Source organism: Pituophis catenifer, unplaced genomic scaffold, assembly GCF_029215685.1.
Source record: "Pituophis catenifer annectens isolate HBS135680 unplaced genomic scaffold, rPitCat1.0.hap2 SCAF_2, whole genome shotgun sequence".
In the NCBI taxonomy this organism is placed as follows: Eukaryota; Metazoa; Chordata; class Lepidosauria; order Squamata; family Colubridae; genus Pituophis; species Pituophis catenifer.
This window is the reverse complement of record NW_027256882.1, coordinates 275,845,760-275,864,514: the sequence shown is the minus strand read 5'-3', so window position 1 is coordinate 275,864,514 and position 18,755 is coordinate 275,845,760. Positions and strand designations below refer to the sequence as shown.

Here is an 18,755-nt window from a genome sequence, read left to right as displayed (position 1 = left end):
ATTTTTAAAGCATGCCATTCTCTTGACATGTCTTCCCATGACATTGGTATTTTCTGGTTTAAACTGGGCTATGTACTTTTATTTTTTAAAACATGTATCCTTCCTCAAGTCATGAATTTATTAGAGATGTCATATTGGCACATCTGGGGAAACCCAAATCTGAAAGCCCCCACCCAAAGTAAAGTCAAAAGTTCCTTCCCCTCCATCCACATGTGCATCACATGGTCCAATCAGCTCAGTGTCCCAACTTTGGTTGACTTCCAGTCATGCCTCGTCAGGTGCAGGCTGAACATCCTTGACTCCCAAGGGAAAAATGTTGTTATGATTACATACCCCACACTATCTTCACCTCCCCCCTCCTGTTCTCACAGCTTGCCCATCCACCGCTGTAGCAGCCCTGAAGTCTCCCATTAAAGATGGCTCAAGGGCTGACAGACACTCGTTTAAGATATGTTAGAATGATTGAATTTTGTTACGAAGTGCAAATTTCCTAAAAGTATTTTTTCACTTGCCCAACATCTAAATGCTGCTTAAATGTTGTCCTGGGAAATTATAATCCTGGTATAATGAATAATTCATGTGATGTATGAACTCACATATTGCTTGACACGTGAATTCAGTCTCTTAACTTCTGGAAGTGATGCACTAATCATAATAATTTATCAGAAATGAATATTTATCTATAATAAGCAGTACAGTTAGCCCTTGACTTACAAGTGGTATTACAAGTGACCATTTAAAGTTCTGGCAGACTTACTTGGGGGCACATATCACTCTTATTTGAAGTTCCAATAATCACACTCCATGGTCACATGATTGCACTTTGGGCACTCAGCAAACAGTCTACATTTATGATCATTTGCAGTGCCCTATGGTCATCTGACTCCAATTTATGGTCAAATTGCTTGAAAACGGGCATTTAGTTCCAGTTTTAGGCAAAACGACGCCCACAGGGAACCATTCATTTACTTAACTGTTGTTGCTGTTGTTAGTCGCAAAGTCGTGTCCATCCCATCACGACCCCATGGATAACGTTCCTCCAGGCCTTTCTGTCCTCTTACCATCCCCGGAGTCCATTTAAACTCATGCCGACTGCTTCAGTGACTCCATCCAGCCACCCTGCTCTCTGTCGTCCCCTTCTTCTTTTGCCCTCAATAGTTCCCAGCATTAGGCTCTTCTCCAGTGAGTCCTTCCTTCTCATTAAGTGGCCAAAGTATTTCAGTTTCATCTTCAGGATCTGGCCTTCTAAAGAGCAGTCAGGGTTGATCTCTAGGACTGAGCAGTTTGATCACCTTGCAGTCCAAGACTCGCAGGAGTCTTCTCCAGCATCATAGTTCAAAGGCCTCAATTTTTTGGCGCTCAGCCTTCCTTATGGTCCAACTTTCACAGCCATACATTCCAACTGGGAAAACCATAGCCTTGACTATATGCACTTTTGTTGGCAGGGTGATGTCTCTGCTTTTTAGTATGCTGTCTAGATTTGCCATGGCTTTTCTCCCCAGGAGCAAGCATTTTTTAATTTCTTGGCTGCGGTCCCCATCTGCGGTGATCTTGGAGCCCAGGAAAATAAAATCTGTCACTACCTCCATTTCTTCCCCATCTATTTGTCAGGAATTGATGGGGCCAGATGCCATGATCTTAGTTTTCTAAATGTTGAGTTTCCAGCCAACTTTTGCACTCTCCTCCTTCACCTGCATCAAGAGGCTCTTTAGTTCCTCTTCGCTTTCTGCCATTAGAGTGGTATCATCTGCATATCTGAGGTTGTTGATATTTCTCCCAGCAATCTTAATTCCAACTTGTGATTCATCTAGCCCTGCCTTTCTCATGATGTGCTGTCCATATAAGTTAAGCAGGGCGACAGTAAACAGCCTTACCGAACTCCTTTCTCAATTTTGAACCAATCAGTGGTTCCATGTCCACTTCTCACTGTTGCTTCTTGACGCGCATATAGGTTTCTCAAGAGACAAATAAGATGGTGTGGTACTCCCATCTCTTTAAGAACTTGCCACAATTTGTTGTGATTCACACAATCAAAGGCTTTAGCATAGTCAATGAAGCAGAAGTAGATGTTTTTCTGGATGTTTTCCTGGATGTTTTTCTGGATATTTTAAGCAACTGTCAATTCACCTACTGACTGCAGTTATTAGCTCAATGACCAGTACAATTCAGGGTATAAAATTGATCAGTCATATCATTGACCTGTTTTACAACCATCACTAATTATGATCGTGATGGGCAGGCTCCAGGGACTCAGGGACTACTTGTACTCTGATATCTTCTCTTTTAAAACTTCAGTATACATATCAATAAAGGAGAATATTTGTAGCTCAGGGTTGAAATGAGGGGTCCTTGGTGCTCTCTGAACTTGGTTGTTTTCTTCCAGATGTTTCATTACCCAAACTAAGTAACCAGCATTGATTATGTTACCTAGTTTGGATAATGAAACTTCTGCAAGAAAACAAGCAAGCTCAGAGAGCACCAAGGTTCCCTCATATACATATCAATTTATTCTATTACACTCCAGTTCTTATTTTTTATTTTTGTTCTTATTCTGATATTCCTAACTTTTAAGTTGCTTAATATCTTTCTTTTTGGTTTTAACTCTATCCCATATAAAACTAATTCCTTCCTCGGCTTCTTTCTTATTATATTTTCTATCAATATTCTGTTACCTTCTGGGTCAAGATTCCAGAACATTTTTATTGATCTCTCTTAACATTCCCTTTGCCATCTCCCTCCTTCCCTCCTTCCCTCTTCCTGATATTTCAGTGGTCTTCCTGATATTGGCTTAGTCTCTGGACTTGTCCATTGTGAATGCTTGGTCTCCAGGGAGAAGTGGGAAGAGATTTTGTCCCATACTTCATCTGGACATAATCCTTCCTCGGCCTGAGCCTATCACTGCATAGCTACTTAACCTAGCGTTGGATGGACAGGGAACCAACTACCATCCTGATTACTTACTTGCTCTCACAGATCTCATGCTGCCATTACTGATATATTTTGCTGATGCCATTCGCCACTCATTCAACACTGCTACATGTTTCTCTTGGCTCTGTACACAAAAACAGAAGACCAGAGAAATAACATTAATTTATATATTTTTGTAATGATGCATTATTTAAGTACATCAAAAGGAAAACTGAGTGTGTATTCTTTTGTTTTATTTTTAGGTGACGATGATGAAATTCCTCAGGAGTTATTACTGGGGAAGCATCAACTAAATGAATTGGGCAGTGAATCAGCTAAAATTAAGGCCATGGGCATAATGGATAAGGTAAGTTACTGCCTCCTTAAAAATGAAGACATAGCAAATGTTTACAAGAGACTCTTGTAAAATGTTTTGGTTTGAAATACATTTCGATATCGAAGCCACTTGGGAGAGACTGAAAAATGCACATCTGTTTTTATCCTTATATTACAAAAAATATATATTTGTTGTGTTTCTCAGAGAGTCCAGAGTGAACTCTTGTGAGGTCCTTGGCAAGCTGTTTTTAAAAAGTTTAATTCTGAGCAAAATTGAATTTACTTTAGAGCTATTTCTTTTCAATGTTGCATGATGCATGCTCTCAGTTTGTCTAATGAATCTAAATGTCAAACACAGAGAAATATTAATTAATTTCTGTTCATGTATTTATTTATTGTTTGGGGATTTTTTTTTAGCTTTCAACTGAAAAAACAGTGAAAGTTTTGAACATCTTAGAGAAAAATATTCAAGATGGTGCAAAGCTTTCGACTCTGCTTAATCATGTAAGTTGTTTAAAAGGTTGATGATAACATTAATATTACAGTTGTTTTTATTTGGAATGAGTAATTATTATGACATAGGTTTGAAGTTCATCAAGTATTAAATTCAACATTCAGTAATAAATGCTTTCCAAAAGTGTCTGAGAATTCAGTTTTTAACAGCATACCAGACAACCCACAACTCCTTGGGTTGTAGTTTCAGAGATATTTCTCTACCAGATCTTTAAGGACCAAATCCTTAAAAATTAGGGAGGTATTCAAAGATGTATCTATTTTGAAACTAACTCTTGTTGAACTGTGTATCACAGACAGACATTAGGAGTTGGCCATAGGAAATGTTTTATAATATGTCATAAAATCATTTATGATAATTGTTATATTATAAAATGCTTCATAAAAATTTTCCAAATTCAGTTCCATGGATTTGGCAATTATCATATGCTTGGGATGCTGCAACTGTCATAAATACATTGCCAAGTGCCCAAATTTTGATCATGTGAGGGTGGGGATTTGGCAGTGGCCATAAGTGTAAGATCTGTAATTTTTACACTGAAGTGTAAAAGTAACTTTTTTTCAATACTGTTGTAATTTAGAATGATTGCTAACAATGGTTGTAAGTCAAGGACTACCTGTAGTAGCAAATTCTTTTTGTAGTTATCCAGAAGATTATACAGATGTGACTGAAATATTTGGTGTGGATAATGAGATCCCGGATTGCAGGACACTCATAGTTTCTGGGTGAAGAGTTTTTTTCCAAATTCACAGATTAAAACTACAAGGAGGTTTCATCACCAGTGGTGACCAATTGAAAGACATGCATATTTTATAAGGGTGGTTTGAACTAGAATGTGAAACAACAACCAAAATAATTTTAAATTGTCAATGTGATAATGAAGCATACAGGCAGTCCTCGTTTAGTGATCATATTGGGATTGACAATTTTGTTGTTAAGCGTACAGTCGCTGAATGGGGCAGTTGCTAAATGATTATCTAGTTAGATGCTTGGGAATAAATGAATTTAGGCATCATGTAGAAATTAAAAACTTAATAATTGTAGGAGAAGAACAGACAGAGCTGAGGGAATCATCAACCAAGAGTCATTAAGTTCCCAGAAATGCTCTAACTCCAACCCCTCTTGAATTCCTTTGACCCTTATCTGGCACCAATTTAGTGTTAAACTTTAGTTGACTAGATTCTTGTATATAGGAACTGCAATCTAATGTTTGAGTCTGACAATAATAATGTTACTTTAGATATAGCTAATTATCGAGGAGGTTATACAGATATGATTAGCACAGTTAGTAATAAACTAGAAAATATATTTGAGGATTTTTAAAATTGAAAAACATGAATATTTCATTAAAGTTTATGAAGTGATTTTTAAAACTTTATTCAGATTTTTCCATATTATTGCTGAAGCAGATTTAAGGCTAATGATCTTATTTTTGACAGAATAATGATACTGAAGATGAAGAAAGATTATGGAGAGACTTGATCATGGAGAGAGTCACAAAATCTGCCGATGCCTGTCTTACAGCTATCAACATTATGACGTCACCCCACATGCCCAAAGCTGTATATATTGAAGATGTAATAGAAAGAGTTATTCAGTACACTAAGTTTCACTTGCAGAACACACTTTATCCTCAGTATGATCCTGTTTATCGATTGGATCCACATGGTGGTTAGTATAAGAATATACTAGCTTTTTCCATTCATCAAATATTCTATAGCTTGTTCTTTGCTATATCACATCAAGTTCAATTTTCTTTAATAAAATTTAGCTAAACTCTTGAGTTAGTCTCCTACAGTTTAGAGCTTTAATTTTTTATCTTTATTTAAGCTTTCACTTGTTCTGTACCAGTGAAAAGCCTATTAGCAAAGTTAACGTTACCAAATTCTTAATTCTTATATGCCTGTTTTATAGATTGCCTTTTTGTCATCTATAATAGTAATCATTCTGTTTTTAAATCATTAGTTTTAGTGACATTATTTTAGTTAATTTTATTTCAATCTTTTTTTTTCATGATGACTTTTGATTCCTTTTCCTAAAAATATGTGATGTATTATGATTGATGAAAGGAGAAAATATAAACTTTAATAAAAAAATTGTCTCTCCTCTGATTTGTAATATTGCTAAAATGCAATTTGATTTGATTTTTTTAGGTGGTGTGTTAAGCTCAAAAGCAAAGCGTGCCAAGTGTTCCACTCATAAACAGAGAGTAATAGTGATGCTGTATAACAAAATTTGTGACATTGTTAGTAGTTTGGCTGAATTATTAGAGATACAGCTTCTAACTGACACTACAATTCTTCAAGTAAGTTGGATTCATGTCATTCTGATCCCCCCCCCGCACTTTTCCCTACAACTTTACCTTTCAGTAGGTATTTTAATAACTAGAATAGATTGTTCCTCACTGCTTAACAATAAAGCTTTAAACTGTTAGTCTGCTCTAACAGTCTTACTGTAGTCTGCTAGAGTAATTCAATATAGTAGTGTGGAAATTCAGTTCTGAATATAATAAGAATAGACAAATATAATTTTGAAGATTAGTAACTTCTATCTGGCTTTCTATCTGGCCAACAATCTTGTAAAATATTTGGCTTCCTAATCATTGCCAATTCTCTAGATATTTACAGTTGCCTCCTGTTAACTTTCTAAATGTTCATTTTATAAAATGATTATACAGTGTTTGAACATAGTTCCTTGTAATTGTATTTCATTAGTCTAATATGGAAGCACAGAAATACTGTAAAAACAAAGAATTTGTTTTTTCCCTTCCAATTTGACACTGAAAATTTCTTTAAACTTAGCATTATGTTTGTTTAATTGCAACTGTAACCTTGACACAACTACTTCATTTAAAAATGTATACAATTTTAAAATACAAACAATGACTGCATTTAACTTAAAACATTTTTTATCAGTTTGTCAGCCATAATGAATTTATTTTTTATTTTTTATTTATAGATTTCTTCAACGGGAATAACACCTTTCTTTGTAGAAAATGTCAGTGAACTTCAGTTGTGTGCCATCAAACTAGTCACTGCTGTAAGCATACTATTTAAACCAGTATTTAATTTTAAAAATGATTTTGTATTTTCTGTATTTGTCTGAATTACTTTAAAACATAATTATAAAATATCTAAGTCATCTATAGGTTAATTGGCAATAGTAAGTTAACAAATTAATTCTACAGGGATGGAGCTAGTTAAGAACATGCCAAATACGATTGGTAGTTTATTGGGAGAAAAACAGAAAAAAAAACTGTAATGACATTTTCCATTGTATGCTTTTCCTTTATAAAGAACAATATTTTTTAAAAAAGACATTGATTTTTAAACAGGTTTTCTCAAGATACGAAAAACATAGGCAATTAATATTAGAAGAAATTTTTACTTCACTTGCAAGGTTACCAACCAGCAAAAGGAGTTTGAGAAATTTCAGGTAATATATAACAGCAAAACATCTATTTGATGCGATATGTATCTTTTATATACATGTATATTAGAATTTTTTGAGGGTTTAAAATGTGCTTACCTCTTCCACTGGAATATGGAAATTAATATATGTTTAACTACATTGGCTCTGTATTAATTTCTCATGAATGGACAACATAAGGATTATTGAATTATAGTGGTTCAATAACTAGAGCATGGTGGTGGTAGAAGAAAAAATAGATGTGTTGGGGTAAAGAATCATACTTCGATTGTCACAGAATTGGGGCATATTAAGAGTTTTTTTAAAGAAACAAAATAAGTTCTACTTGTACTTTACATGAATTAGTCAATAAAGTCCAAAGTGATTTATTTTGGTGGCTAAATGGAAATTCAGTTAAGAATGACAGATTCTATCAGTGCAATGTAGTAAATACAATGTTACCTTAAAACTGCCCAGACAGGTTCAACTTTTCCTATTAGCTAGTTAATAGGTCTATGTCTTAGTTAAATCTTCTGTGTAAATACATTGAAAAAATGAAGAGGAAAGGGAGAGCCATGTATGAAACCTAGCTTTTAAAGAAATGTATTTTTCAGAAATATAAGAAAGTGTTGAAGAAAAATATTTTTAATGTGAAGAATGCTTAAATTTCATTGTGAATGAAAATGTTAATTTTTTCATAAATTAATATTTGTTCCAGTCATATTCTAGGTTTTGAATATTTCACTCTTCTGGGATTGTTGAATACATTAGCTTCCTATTTACAAATCAGCTCTGAAGTTTACTCATGGTAATGGGATGCAATCCTTTCTCCAGGGTTGATTCCATCTGAATGCAGTCATTATCTGAAAATTTGTAATGGATTCAAATGTTTGTTGTTGATTTTTCTTTTGATAAACAATAAAGAGTTTTATATTTATTCAACAGATTGAACAGCAGTGATAAAGATGGGGAGCCTATGTATATTCAAATGGTGACTGCATTAGTCCTACAATTAATTCAGTGCGTTGTGCATCTACCATCAGGTGAAAAGGATTCTAATTCTGAAGAGGAATCAAATAAAAAGGTGAGTCAGTTTTGAAAATACATAACTGTTCCTATGATTAGATTAACTACTGCTGTGCGGAATAAAAATATAATAACCCTAGGAGCACATAACAAAGAAGAAAGTTGAAAAAGAAGACAGTGAAAAAACTTTCAACAGAAGGAAACAAATTAAACTAGAGAAAGTAGAGAAAGAAGGATATGGGAAACAGAACTGATGGATTAAAGGAAATGTAACTGTAGTGAAGTGAAAGTTACCTTTTCCAACCTTCAACTCAGGTATCTGAGTTTAGCTATCTATTGTTAACTGACCCTAGGCCACATGTCCTCTAGAAATGCTGTATGTCTGTCCTTTCTTCCTTCATATTTACAACTTTCCCCAGTTCTGTAGTATTCTGGGACATGAATAATAACAAAGAACAAAATTATATCACTGTATAACAATAATATAAAACAATTATATACACAGAAATTCTGGAATAAAAAAATGTGACAGAGCCTCTCAATCAAATTTAAAAGGACTGAAGATTTCCAGACAATGTAAATTACAGATTTTGTTTGTGAAATGTCAGCAGGATAGAATTGCCTATACTTCTAGAATAAACTGCTCTAAAGATTGGAGGCTATTTTGAGGAATGCCTGTCAACTGGTTTAGTCCTATTTACTGTTCACATAATGGGTGGGGGGATTACAGTCAGATCCTCTTCCCCACCTGGCAAATTTAGTTCTGATGTATTTTGCTTAAAAGGGTTTTAAAAGTAAAGCCTAGCACATTGAATTGAGTCTCAAACCTACTGGCAGCTAGTGCACAGTTTTTAAAATTGCAGTTAGATTGCAATGAGATGGTTGGTTTACTAACAATCTAATTACTACATCATGTATCAGTTTTGCAGGTATAAAATCATCTTATAACCCCACTTACAGTGTGTTATAAAACTTTATTGTCTCTTAATTGTAATGTAAAGATAAATATTTTTCCTAATTTACATCACAGCATTATTGCCATTTTGCTCCTCGCCATCTATGGTGAGAACTGTATATATTACATCTGCTATTGCATAAATTTCAATACACGTTTAGTAACTGTGTTCTGCTTTGTTTTAGATTGATCAGGATGTCCTCATTACAAATTCATATGAAACAGCTATGAGGACAGCACAAAACTTCCTTTCTATTTTTCTCAAGAAGTGAGTAGATCTCACATTGTATATTCTAGGACTTAGTTTTATTGAATAACTTTAATTTATCCCCATGGAGTTTTTTATATTCTTTAAGACAATGTGGATATGGGAAACAAGATAGAGATAGATCTCAATTCTAATTGCACAACTCATTGCATATGTTGCTAAAAGTAGTGTAGAAAATTAAGCTGATAGCTTCAGAGAAAATACTAAAGCTGGAGAGCATTTATATCAAATACTTAGAAATAACATTCTAACTTGTAATTATTTTTCTTCTTACTCTAAAATTGGAAATATTGTAGTTTTTGATCATTCATCAGAATACTTTTTTAACACTATTAACAGTGATCATAGCATGTATAAATATTCAGAAACTGATTGACTGTATGATTCTGTAGCCTAAATATTATTCCTGTCTTAACTCACTATTAAAATTCTAAGTTATAAAACATATATACAGGTAGTCCTCAACTTACAACCATTTGTTTAGTGATGATTCAAAGTTACAATGGCACTGGAAAAAATGACTTATAACTGGTTTTCAGAGTTACGACCATCAGCATCGCCATGGTGATGTGATCAAAATTCTGGCTCTTGGCAATTGACATGTATTTATGACAGTTGCATTTTCTGGGATCATGTGATCACCTTTTGCAACTTTCCCATCCGGCTTTGAACAAGCAAAGTCAGAGGGGGAAGCCAAGTTCGTTTAACAACCCTAAAATTCACTTAATTGCAGTGATTTGCTTAACAACTGTGGCAAAATGTTTGTAAATTGGGTGCAGCTCACTCAACAACTCCCTTCAGCAGTTGGACTCAATTGTGGTCGTACGTTGAGGTCTATCTGTATAGTTCTCATTGAGAAATAAGTGTCATTTATAAGTAATTACGATTCAATAAATTAATTCCATTAGTATTCTGCTAGTGAAATGGGCACCACTGAGTTTTCTTCTCTCATTTTTGGGATAAGAATCTTTCTGCAACAGATTGAGTGTGTATCCAGAAAAGTTCCTTTGGCAGTATGAATAATGAAAGTGCTATTTTTTCTACATGTGCACCATATATTAATTATACATCACTTCAGGACTATTTGGAACTTTCTTACCCAATTTTTTGGTGGAACCATGTCTACAGTTGTACCATGTGACTAGATTTTGGGTCCTACTGATCAGGTTTTTTTAAAAGTGCCATAGTATTAACATATTCTAATTAAATAATTTTTTTATTGAACTTCTTCATTTTTTTACTACTTGTTGGCAAGAGAGAAAAATATGGGATAGACAGCATCAACACAAGATGGATTCTTAATAGGCTGACCAACCATACTTAAGGTGTAGTCCTCAATGGAATTATATCTACATGGAGGGAAGCATGCAGTGGGATTCTCTTTCAGGCCCAATACTACTCAACATTTTCATAAATGACTTAGCAGTTCTCTATATTCCTTGATTCTACTACCATTCAATTTGTTCTGGACCTTCTGTTCTATCCCCACAGGACTCTTCACTGGCTGCCAGTTCATATGTTTATGTTTAGGCCCCTCCACATTTCCCTTGTATCTGTCTTTCTTATTTATCCCTACAACTCTGCTTATTTGTTACAGGTAGTCCTGGACTTACAATCATTTGTTTAGTGACTGAAGTTACAACAGTACTGAAAAAAGTGACTTATGACCGTTTTAACACTTGTGACTGTTGTAGCATCACTGTGGTTACATGATCAGAATTGAGGCACTTGGCAACTGGCATGTATTTATGACAGTTGCACTGTCCTGGGCTCATGTGATCACCATTTGTAACCTTTGTTACAAACCCAGGTTCAACATTAGGACCTGGCTCTTCTGAAGAAAGGAACTTTCCAGAAGACAAATGCTATAATAGAAAAGGCTCATCTATTTAACATTTCTTAGCTGGAAGAGACCTGGAGCATGCGTATCTTGCCAGACTGGGTAGAACAGGTAGAAACAACCAGGGAAAGGTGATCCCTTAAATAACTCAGTCCCAACTCATGAAGGGCTGTAAATGTGAAAAACATCAACTTGAATTTCATCTGGAAGCACACCAATAACCAGTGCAACTCACAAATCTGTGGTGTCACATACACTGAGTAGGTCCCTGGCATCAGAAGGTCCAAACATCCAAAGCTGCTCAGCCTTGCTTAGGTTGAACCCCAGAAAAATTGGGAACTGGACAAAAAGATTGAAAGTAGGACCTTGTTATATTATCCTACTCTCATTAGGATTGGTAGTTCAAGTAGTATTTTATCTTATCGTAGATATATGCACACTTTGCAGTAGAATATTATGTTCTTTTGTTTATTTTATTTTAGTTTATTAATTGTTGCGAACTAATTTTATTGAATGGATTTTTGGAACTTAGGGTCTTTTCTTTTTGCTGGCATAGCAATTTAGTAAAGAGTTGTTACTACTATTTCAATTTAATGTCAGTTTCAACCTGAACTCCTATTATTTAGTTCACAACAGTTCCTCTTCACCCATGGATATTGAATCTTGGAGGGAAAATTCAGGACATGAATTTACCATAGGAGTAATGAAAACTAAGACCTTCCCCTTTGTCCATCTCGAGTTCACCAAGAGTGGAGCTGATTACATTCTTTAATTAATTTGCTGTATATTTTCCTAACAACTACAATCCAGTGAAGTAGGCTGGCCTGAGAAAGTGTGAGTGGCCCCAAATCAACCAACCCTAGAACAACTCAAGCAATCATTACACACATTGACCTTTTCCATGTTCTGGAATTTCATTAATTAAATATGCTTTGGCCTGATTGCACACACAGCTTTTTGAAATACTAATCTCTCATATTCAAGATTTTTTGTCTCCTTGAATATGTTCACATATGAGTTGTAGCCTATCATGGCTTCTTTCCATCATTTTTCATTTGGTGTTTTTTTTAAGGACTTGAAGATTGCAAAGATTTTGGCCTTTGCCTCTAAACGCTAGGACCTGCTGTCCCTATTAATTTCCCAATGGAACTTGTGTTCTGAACCTGATTATTTTGTTTCTAAAGCTTCTTTGGTCTATTTGACATCTCATTATCATTGTCACTTGATGCTAAATTTGAGTGTTATGATACTTTTCCTTATTTTTTCTATATGAATAGTGTATAGTGTATAGTGTATATAGTGTATATAGTGTTCCTCCACCAATAAAATTTGCCTTTTAAATAACTGACTTCTAGTTGCATAATCTCATGGTATTTCATCACAAAGCTCAAGCTGTTCTATTCAATCCATAGAGCACCTTAGCTTCTAGATCTATTACAAGAAATATTCCTTTATTCCTTTTCAGATTTTCTGATTCGTAAGGACAGTCGATACACACAGAGGAGTTTAAGCTCTATTGCTTAGGTGACTCCATATGCTTCAGGCGTTTTCAATTTCTTCCCTAATAAGAATCAACCTGTGTGGTTTTCCAACTGCTATTTAAAGGCTGCAACTTCATTTATTTGTTCTGTCCGTTTTTGGATGTATCTTCTATAGGATTAGTACCTCTATTTCACTTTTCCAGGTATGGACATAATACATCTACTCCTTTCAGTTCAGCCTTGAGTCAAAGAATTCTACTATGGCTGATTTCAGAAAATCTCTCTGGAAATGTTCTCTCTGCTTGTTCTCACCACTGATACATCCATGTCCAGGTGAGATGCTCACCTCTGAACAGCCTGCATCTGAGGTGCTTGGTCAAGGCATAAAGCATTGCAACACTTCAGTGAGCTTGAGCTCCTTGTAGTTTAGATTACACTGGCAGCTTTTTAAGGTTGTCCCTATGGTCAGATTTCCATGTTAGATAGCTCCTTGGTAAATATGTACAAGATGACACAAAGCCTGCTCCTCTTTTTCCATCTTACAGCATTGATGTATCTGACACTCCATCTTCATCTTGGCAATTTGTATGCCTGAAAACAAGAACATTGTTCTTTACCAAGAATTACAGCTCTACTAGAATAGTGACTCACAAATGAAAACTATATTGCTGATGACCATTATCAGATGCCATTTGGTCAACCTGTTTACAAATTGAGACAAGTAATATGTAATATTTTGCAATAGGGGGCTAAGAATATCTCTAGACTCTTGGTAATCCATTTTTTCTTGGAATTGCCCTGTTTTAGACATGTTTATCCATTCTCCTCCTGATCAGAATCCTGACAAAGATAAAAAGAGATTAACCTGCCATCATGGTATGATGGCATTGGCAGCCATGTTCACGATTTGCTTCATCTTGTTTCTACAAATCCCACTGCCTTCTCAAACTCCTCTCCTTGCATTGGGGCAACATTTTCATCCAGTTCTTGAGATACGGAAACTTTCTATTCTATTCTGTCTTTCTATTCTGATATGTGGAAATTCTTTGTGGAAACAGTAATTTCATCTCATGAAATTTCACATCCACTGTTTTTTGTCTTTGAAAGAGCAAAATTTGGTTGTATAGTCTGTTAGGGGCTACTTTGTAGCTTATCTTGTTTCTTTTTTCTAATCCTTTTGTAAAGTATTTCATGAAGAGTTTAGCATATTTTTCTTTTTTTTCCCTGTACTCCCATATATTTTACAGTACCTCATCACTGCTTCTTCATAATATTTTCCATGGCTATCACCAATATCACCAATCATGAAATGTCTTTCTAGTAACTTGTCAGTGACATCAGCCTGTCCAACTGGGAGAATTGTTTGACTAATGAAGAAACCTTCTATATTATATTTAGAGAAAAATAGTCTTTTGCTTAGATATTTCTTTCCTACTGAATCAGTGTATCATATAGTATAGTCTTTTTCCTCATCATTGGAAATGATCATGCCATACTTTAGATGGTTGTTATGATCTTTCTTTTTACCCAGACCATGTGGCACCATTCCTGTAGTGGAGTTAAACAAAGTGGACATTTAGGCTTAGTCTTTCATGTTTTTCCATAACTACAGACTGGGCCTCCATTCCACTTTGGAACTTGTCTTCAATCACTTCGTGATGACAAGATACTCTTCTAGACATGAATCTGTTTTGTCACTTGTGTGTTGATCACAGAGATCTTGATGGTGGAGAATTGGTTACTTGTAACTGAGTTGTCAAGTGGTCATTTGGGAATTCAGAAAATTCACTTCCCATTTCTTGTGGTCTCAGATGACCCCATTGTTCCTTTGGATTTTCTGTGTTAGTCTTAGAAAGTGAAGGATTTTTGTGACATAGTATTGTCCCCAAACAATTCTGTAAGCACTAGAATGGTGCTTCTCAGTCTTGGTGACTTCCACATGTATGGACTCCAGTTCACAGAATTCCTCAACTAGAGTAGCCATAACTGCCATATCTGGAATTTGAATGTCTGCACATGTTGAATTTGCCCACGTTGAAAAATGCTGTAGAATGTTGTAAGAAATGAATAGAACAGAACAGAACAGAACAGAACAGAACAGAACAGAACAGAATAACAGAGTTGGAAGGGACCTTGGAGGTCTTCTAGTCCAACCCCCTGCTCAGGAAGGAAACCCTAAACCATTTCAGACAAACGGTGGTCCAATCTCTTCTTAAAACTTCCAGTATTGGAGAATTCACAACTTCTAGAGGCAATTGCTTAGCTCTGGTTCATAACCTATATATGGGTTTACAGATGATCCCTTGAAGAATTGTAGTTGTAGACAAATAGCAAATTTTTTGTAAAAGGAAATTGAGCTATGTTAGATTTAGCCTAGTCACTCCTTTCTATACAAATGTTTGTTTAGCTCAGAAATTGGATAAAATCAAATAATGTTGCTAGTGATGTTTTTTAAAGCCCTGATGTAGGACAGAGATATTGGAAGGGCAGCCCAAATTCCTGTTTTACAGAGATCTTTAGAGATCCTCTGTTAGATTAAAACTGAGCAGAGGGTAATTTTTACTTCTCTGAAACTTGTTTTAAGAGATACATGTCTTTTTTCCTAATACTCTTTCAGAAGTAATTGCTGTTTCCTGCTTCAGAGGAAGCTTTGGTGTATAATCCTTGTTTTTAACCAGTTATTTTTATTTAACCTTTAAAATGATTGCTATTGTATTTTTCTACTGGTTACTTTTATATATTGGCATTGAATATGCAGATATTTTACTTTTCAGAAATGAGTGTCTTTTTATTATATGTTGCCTCAAAAATTGAAAAGTTAGCAGAATAGAAATACTTTAAATATATCAATAATCTTGCTATGTTCTATATCTCTACCAAATGGCAGAGGATTATTATTTGACTCATTTATTAAAACTTTTTCTTTTTTGGTGATTTGAATTATTTTAATTTCCAACTTCATTTACTTCGACAGTTCCCAAGTTTATAATGTAGTTTGTGTTTAATATGCTTCCCATTCTCATTTTTTTTTTTCATCAGATGTGGTAGTAAACAAGGTGAAGAGGATTATAGACCGCTTTTTGAGAATTTTGTTCAAGATCTTCTTTCTACCGTCAATAAACCAGAATGGCCAGCTGCAGAATTGCTACTTAGTTTACTGGGAAGATTATTGGTAAGTATATGGATTTTTAAAAAAAAAAAAAAATTGAACTTTAACGAAGGCTTGTTCTTCATCACAATTTAGTGCAGCATTCTGAACTTCAGATGTTTTTGGTTAGAAGCTCAGTCTCGGTATGCATTCTTATAGGTGCATCTTTTACTTTTTTCTTAATTGCTAACACTTATCTTAGCAGCCCCAGATCCCAGAATATCTATAATCTATAAATTTAAAGAAAGTGAGTTTTGTGAATGCACATGAACACTCATAGAACTATAACAATGGGTAAATTAAAGGTTCAATATTTAGGAATTTATTTAACAAAAAGTTATTAAACAAAGTTATGCACCAAGTTGTAAATGTATAAGAGCCAATATTTCTAATTGGAAAAAAAAAGCTAAATTTATCTTGATTGGGAAGATAGTGCGAGAATTAACTTAATTAAAAAACCTTTTAACATGCAACCTATTACATTTGACTGATAAAGTATTAGTGAAATACAAGATCAAAGTCTGCATGATTAAATAGATGCAGAATTTGAACATTGTAATAAAGAGTATGTAGCAATGGAACTTTAAGTTAATATTACATTTACTTCCAATGTTATATTCACAGAAAATTGGTACAAGAAGTCCTATTGTTGGCATATTACTCCAGTGTTATGTATTTGTATGTAGGTGTATTTATCACCAAAATAAATAATTCATTTTCTAAAAAATATAAAAAAAATGCAATGAGCAAGCTTGGTCATTTATTCATATTTGGCGGCAATGTAGAAATCCTCAACCAAATGCCCAATTTTAGAAAATTAGAATTTATATTAGAAAATCTTGAAAGTTGAACTGTCCCTGCAACTTCATTTTTACTAAATGTTACTGAAGATATTTTTAATTAAATTTTATTTACCTATCCTGAACTAGCTTCCTATATTTTAGCAGTGATAAGAATATTAATACTTCTCATTGAAAAAGGTGTTTGAACTCTTCCTTAGTAGAATGGCTAAATTATATGATGGAAATATACTTTGAGATCTAAAATAACTTCGTATTTAAAAAATAAATCTGGTGTGCAATTCAATTTTAATTGGAAAGCAGCATCTTTAAATTTTTATGTTTATAGAATTTATTTCAGTTTTATAAGAAATTAGATTCCTAGTGTTGATTAATCTGTTATGAACATTTAATCAGTTAGATAACACACTTTCAAAAGATGCATCAAGATACAAACCTTCATCCAGAGTAGCATTTGTGCAGGTAATAAAAAAGAATATGTTTATTTCTAACTGTGGTTTTTAAGTTTGCTTGTTCTTATGTGCAACCTGGACATGGGTGCATAATCTTGTAAAGCTGCTTTTTACCATATTTTTTGGAAAAGGTAAGGCGATGTACAAAGCATATTGAGGGATAGAAAATGGGTGTGACAAAAGTGTTGTGTTTTTGTTAGGTTCATCAATTCAGTAATAAATCAACGGAGATGGCTTTGAGAGTGGCATCACTTGACTATCTTGGAACTGTAGCAGCACGATTGAGAAAAGATGCAGTTACTAGCAAAATGGATCAAGGATCTATAGCTCGAATTTTAAAACAGGTTTGATCCTTTCCTTGGTTCTAAGGAAAAATGTTTGAATAATGTTTGAATAATCATTGTAATAAAAATATTTTACTAAGATGTATAATAACGTATAATAAAAAGTAGCACGAGACTAAATATATGTGTTGCAGGAACAAATTATTTTGTACTTGTATTATTCTTTTGTTTTGTAACACATCTACGTTGTCGAATTATTCTTAGTAGAGAATTTTTGATGTTTCTTATTTCAATTAATTTAACAGTAATAATATTGAAAGGAGAGCCAGTTTAGTGTAGTGGTTAAGGCAGGGGTGGGCAATTGTGGCTCTTTTACAACCTGTGGACTTCAACTCCCAGAATTCCTGAGACAGCTTGGCAGTCTCAGGAATTCTGTGAGTTGAAGTTCACAACTTGTAAAAGAACCACAATTGCCCACCCCTGGGTTAAGGAATCAAGCAAAAACAGGAAGATTCTGAGTATTGATTTTTTTGTGTGCCTTTGAAGTCATTCTTGACTCCTGGCAGCTGTAAAGACAAGCCTCTGCAGTTTTCTTGGCAAGATTTTACAAATAATTTGCCATTGCCTCCTTCCTAGGACTGAAAGAAAGTGACTAGCCCAAGGTCACCCATCTGGCTTTGCCATCTCTTTAGCTCATTTCAACCTTCTTTTCCCCTTCATGAAAAATCAGGATGTGAAAAGAACCTACCTATTTTCTAAAAACTCACTTCTGTGATCAGGTTGATAGGTTTTGTTCATTCCATCACAATATAACTTGGTTAAATACGTGGAGTTTTTCTCTGATTCTTTAAATATCATGGGCAAATAGACTGAATTCATGAGTGTTTATTCTCATTTTTTAGGGCAACTGCAGTACTGGAAAGACTAATTTTGAGCCCTTTTTTAATGAACAAAAATGAATTAGTATTGCATTCTAATATCTCATTTGTATCATTGATTAAAATCATAAATGTATTATAAGCAACTTTCTTCAGGTAGTCCAATTATGTATGTAATCTACTTCTGTTATGAACTGGTGAAACAACCATTAACAGAATTCATTTATAAGGTTAGCTGCAATATTTGCCAATTCCTTAAAATTGTCCCCTTTCTCAAGCTGTATAGAAGGACATTTCATTCCAAGCTTTAAGAGTCATCAACCATTACTAGCATTTCTTTGAGCCTGGATAATGGTAAGAGAGGGAAGATTCATTTCTAACAATATTGGCATTTTTTTTCAAAAGAGATGAAATACAGGTTGCAAGTTTGCACTCATGTCAGAAGCACTGAGGCTCTG

General features: G+C 34.4%; 1 protein-coding gene across 1 annotated transcript in view; it reads left to right on the top strand.

Annotated features, from left to right (window-relative positions):
• The window catches only part of NIPBL (NIPBL cohesin loading factor), a 169,251-nt gene that overhangs the window by 119,286 nt on the left and 31,210 nt on the right, over positions 1-18,755 (top strand). Inside the window, exons 15-24 of the mRNA XM_070938900.1 lie at positions 3,171-3,274; positions 3,661-3,747; positions 5,197-5,428; positions 5,911-6,062; positions 6,716-6,796; positions 7,092-7,192; positions 8,111-8,249; positions 9,332-9,414; positions 15,775-15,907; positions 17,336-17,479. Of these exons, the coding sequence (XP_070795001.1) occupies positions 3,171-3,274; positions 3,661-3,747; positions 5,197-5,428; positions 5,911-6,062; positions 6,716-6,796; positions 7,092-7,192; positions 8,111-8,249; positions 9,332-9,414; positions 15,775-15,907; positions 17,336-17,479 (1,256 nt within the window). The remainder of the gene's footprint in view (positions 1-3,170; positions 3,275-3,660; positions 3,748-5,196; positions 5,429-5,910; positions 6,063-6,715; positions 6,797-7,091; positions 7,193-8,110; positions 8,250-9,331; positions 9,415-15,774; positions 15,908-17,335; positions 17,480-18,755) is intronic.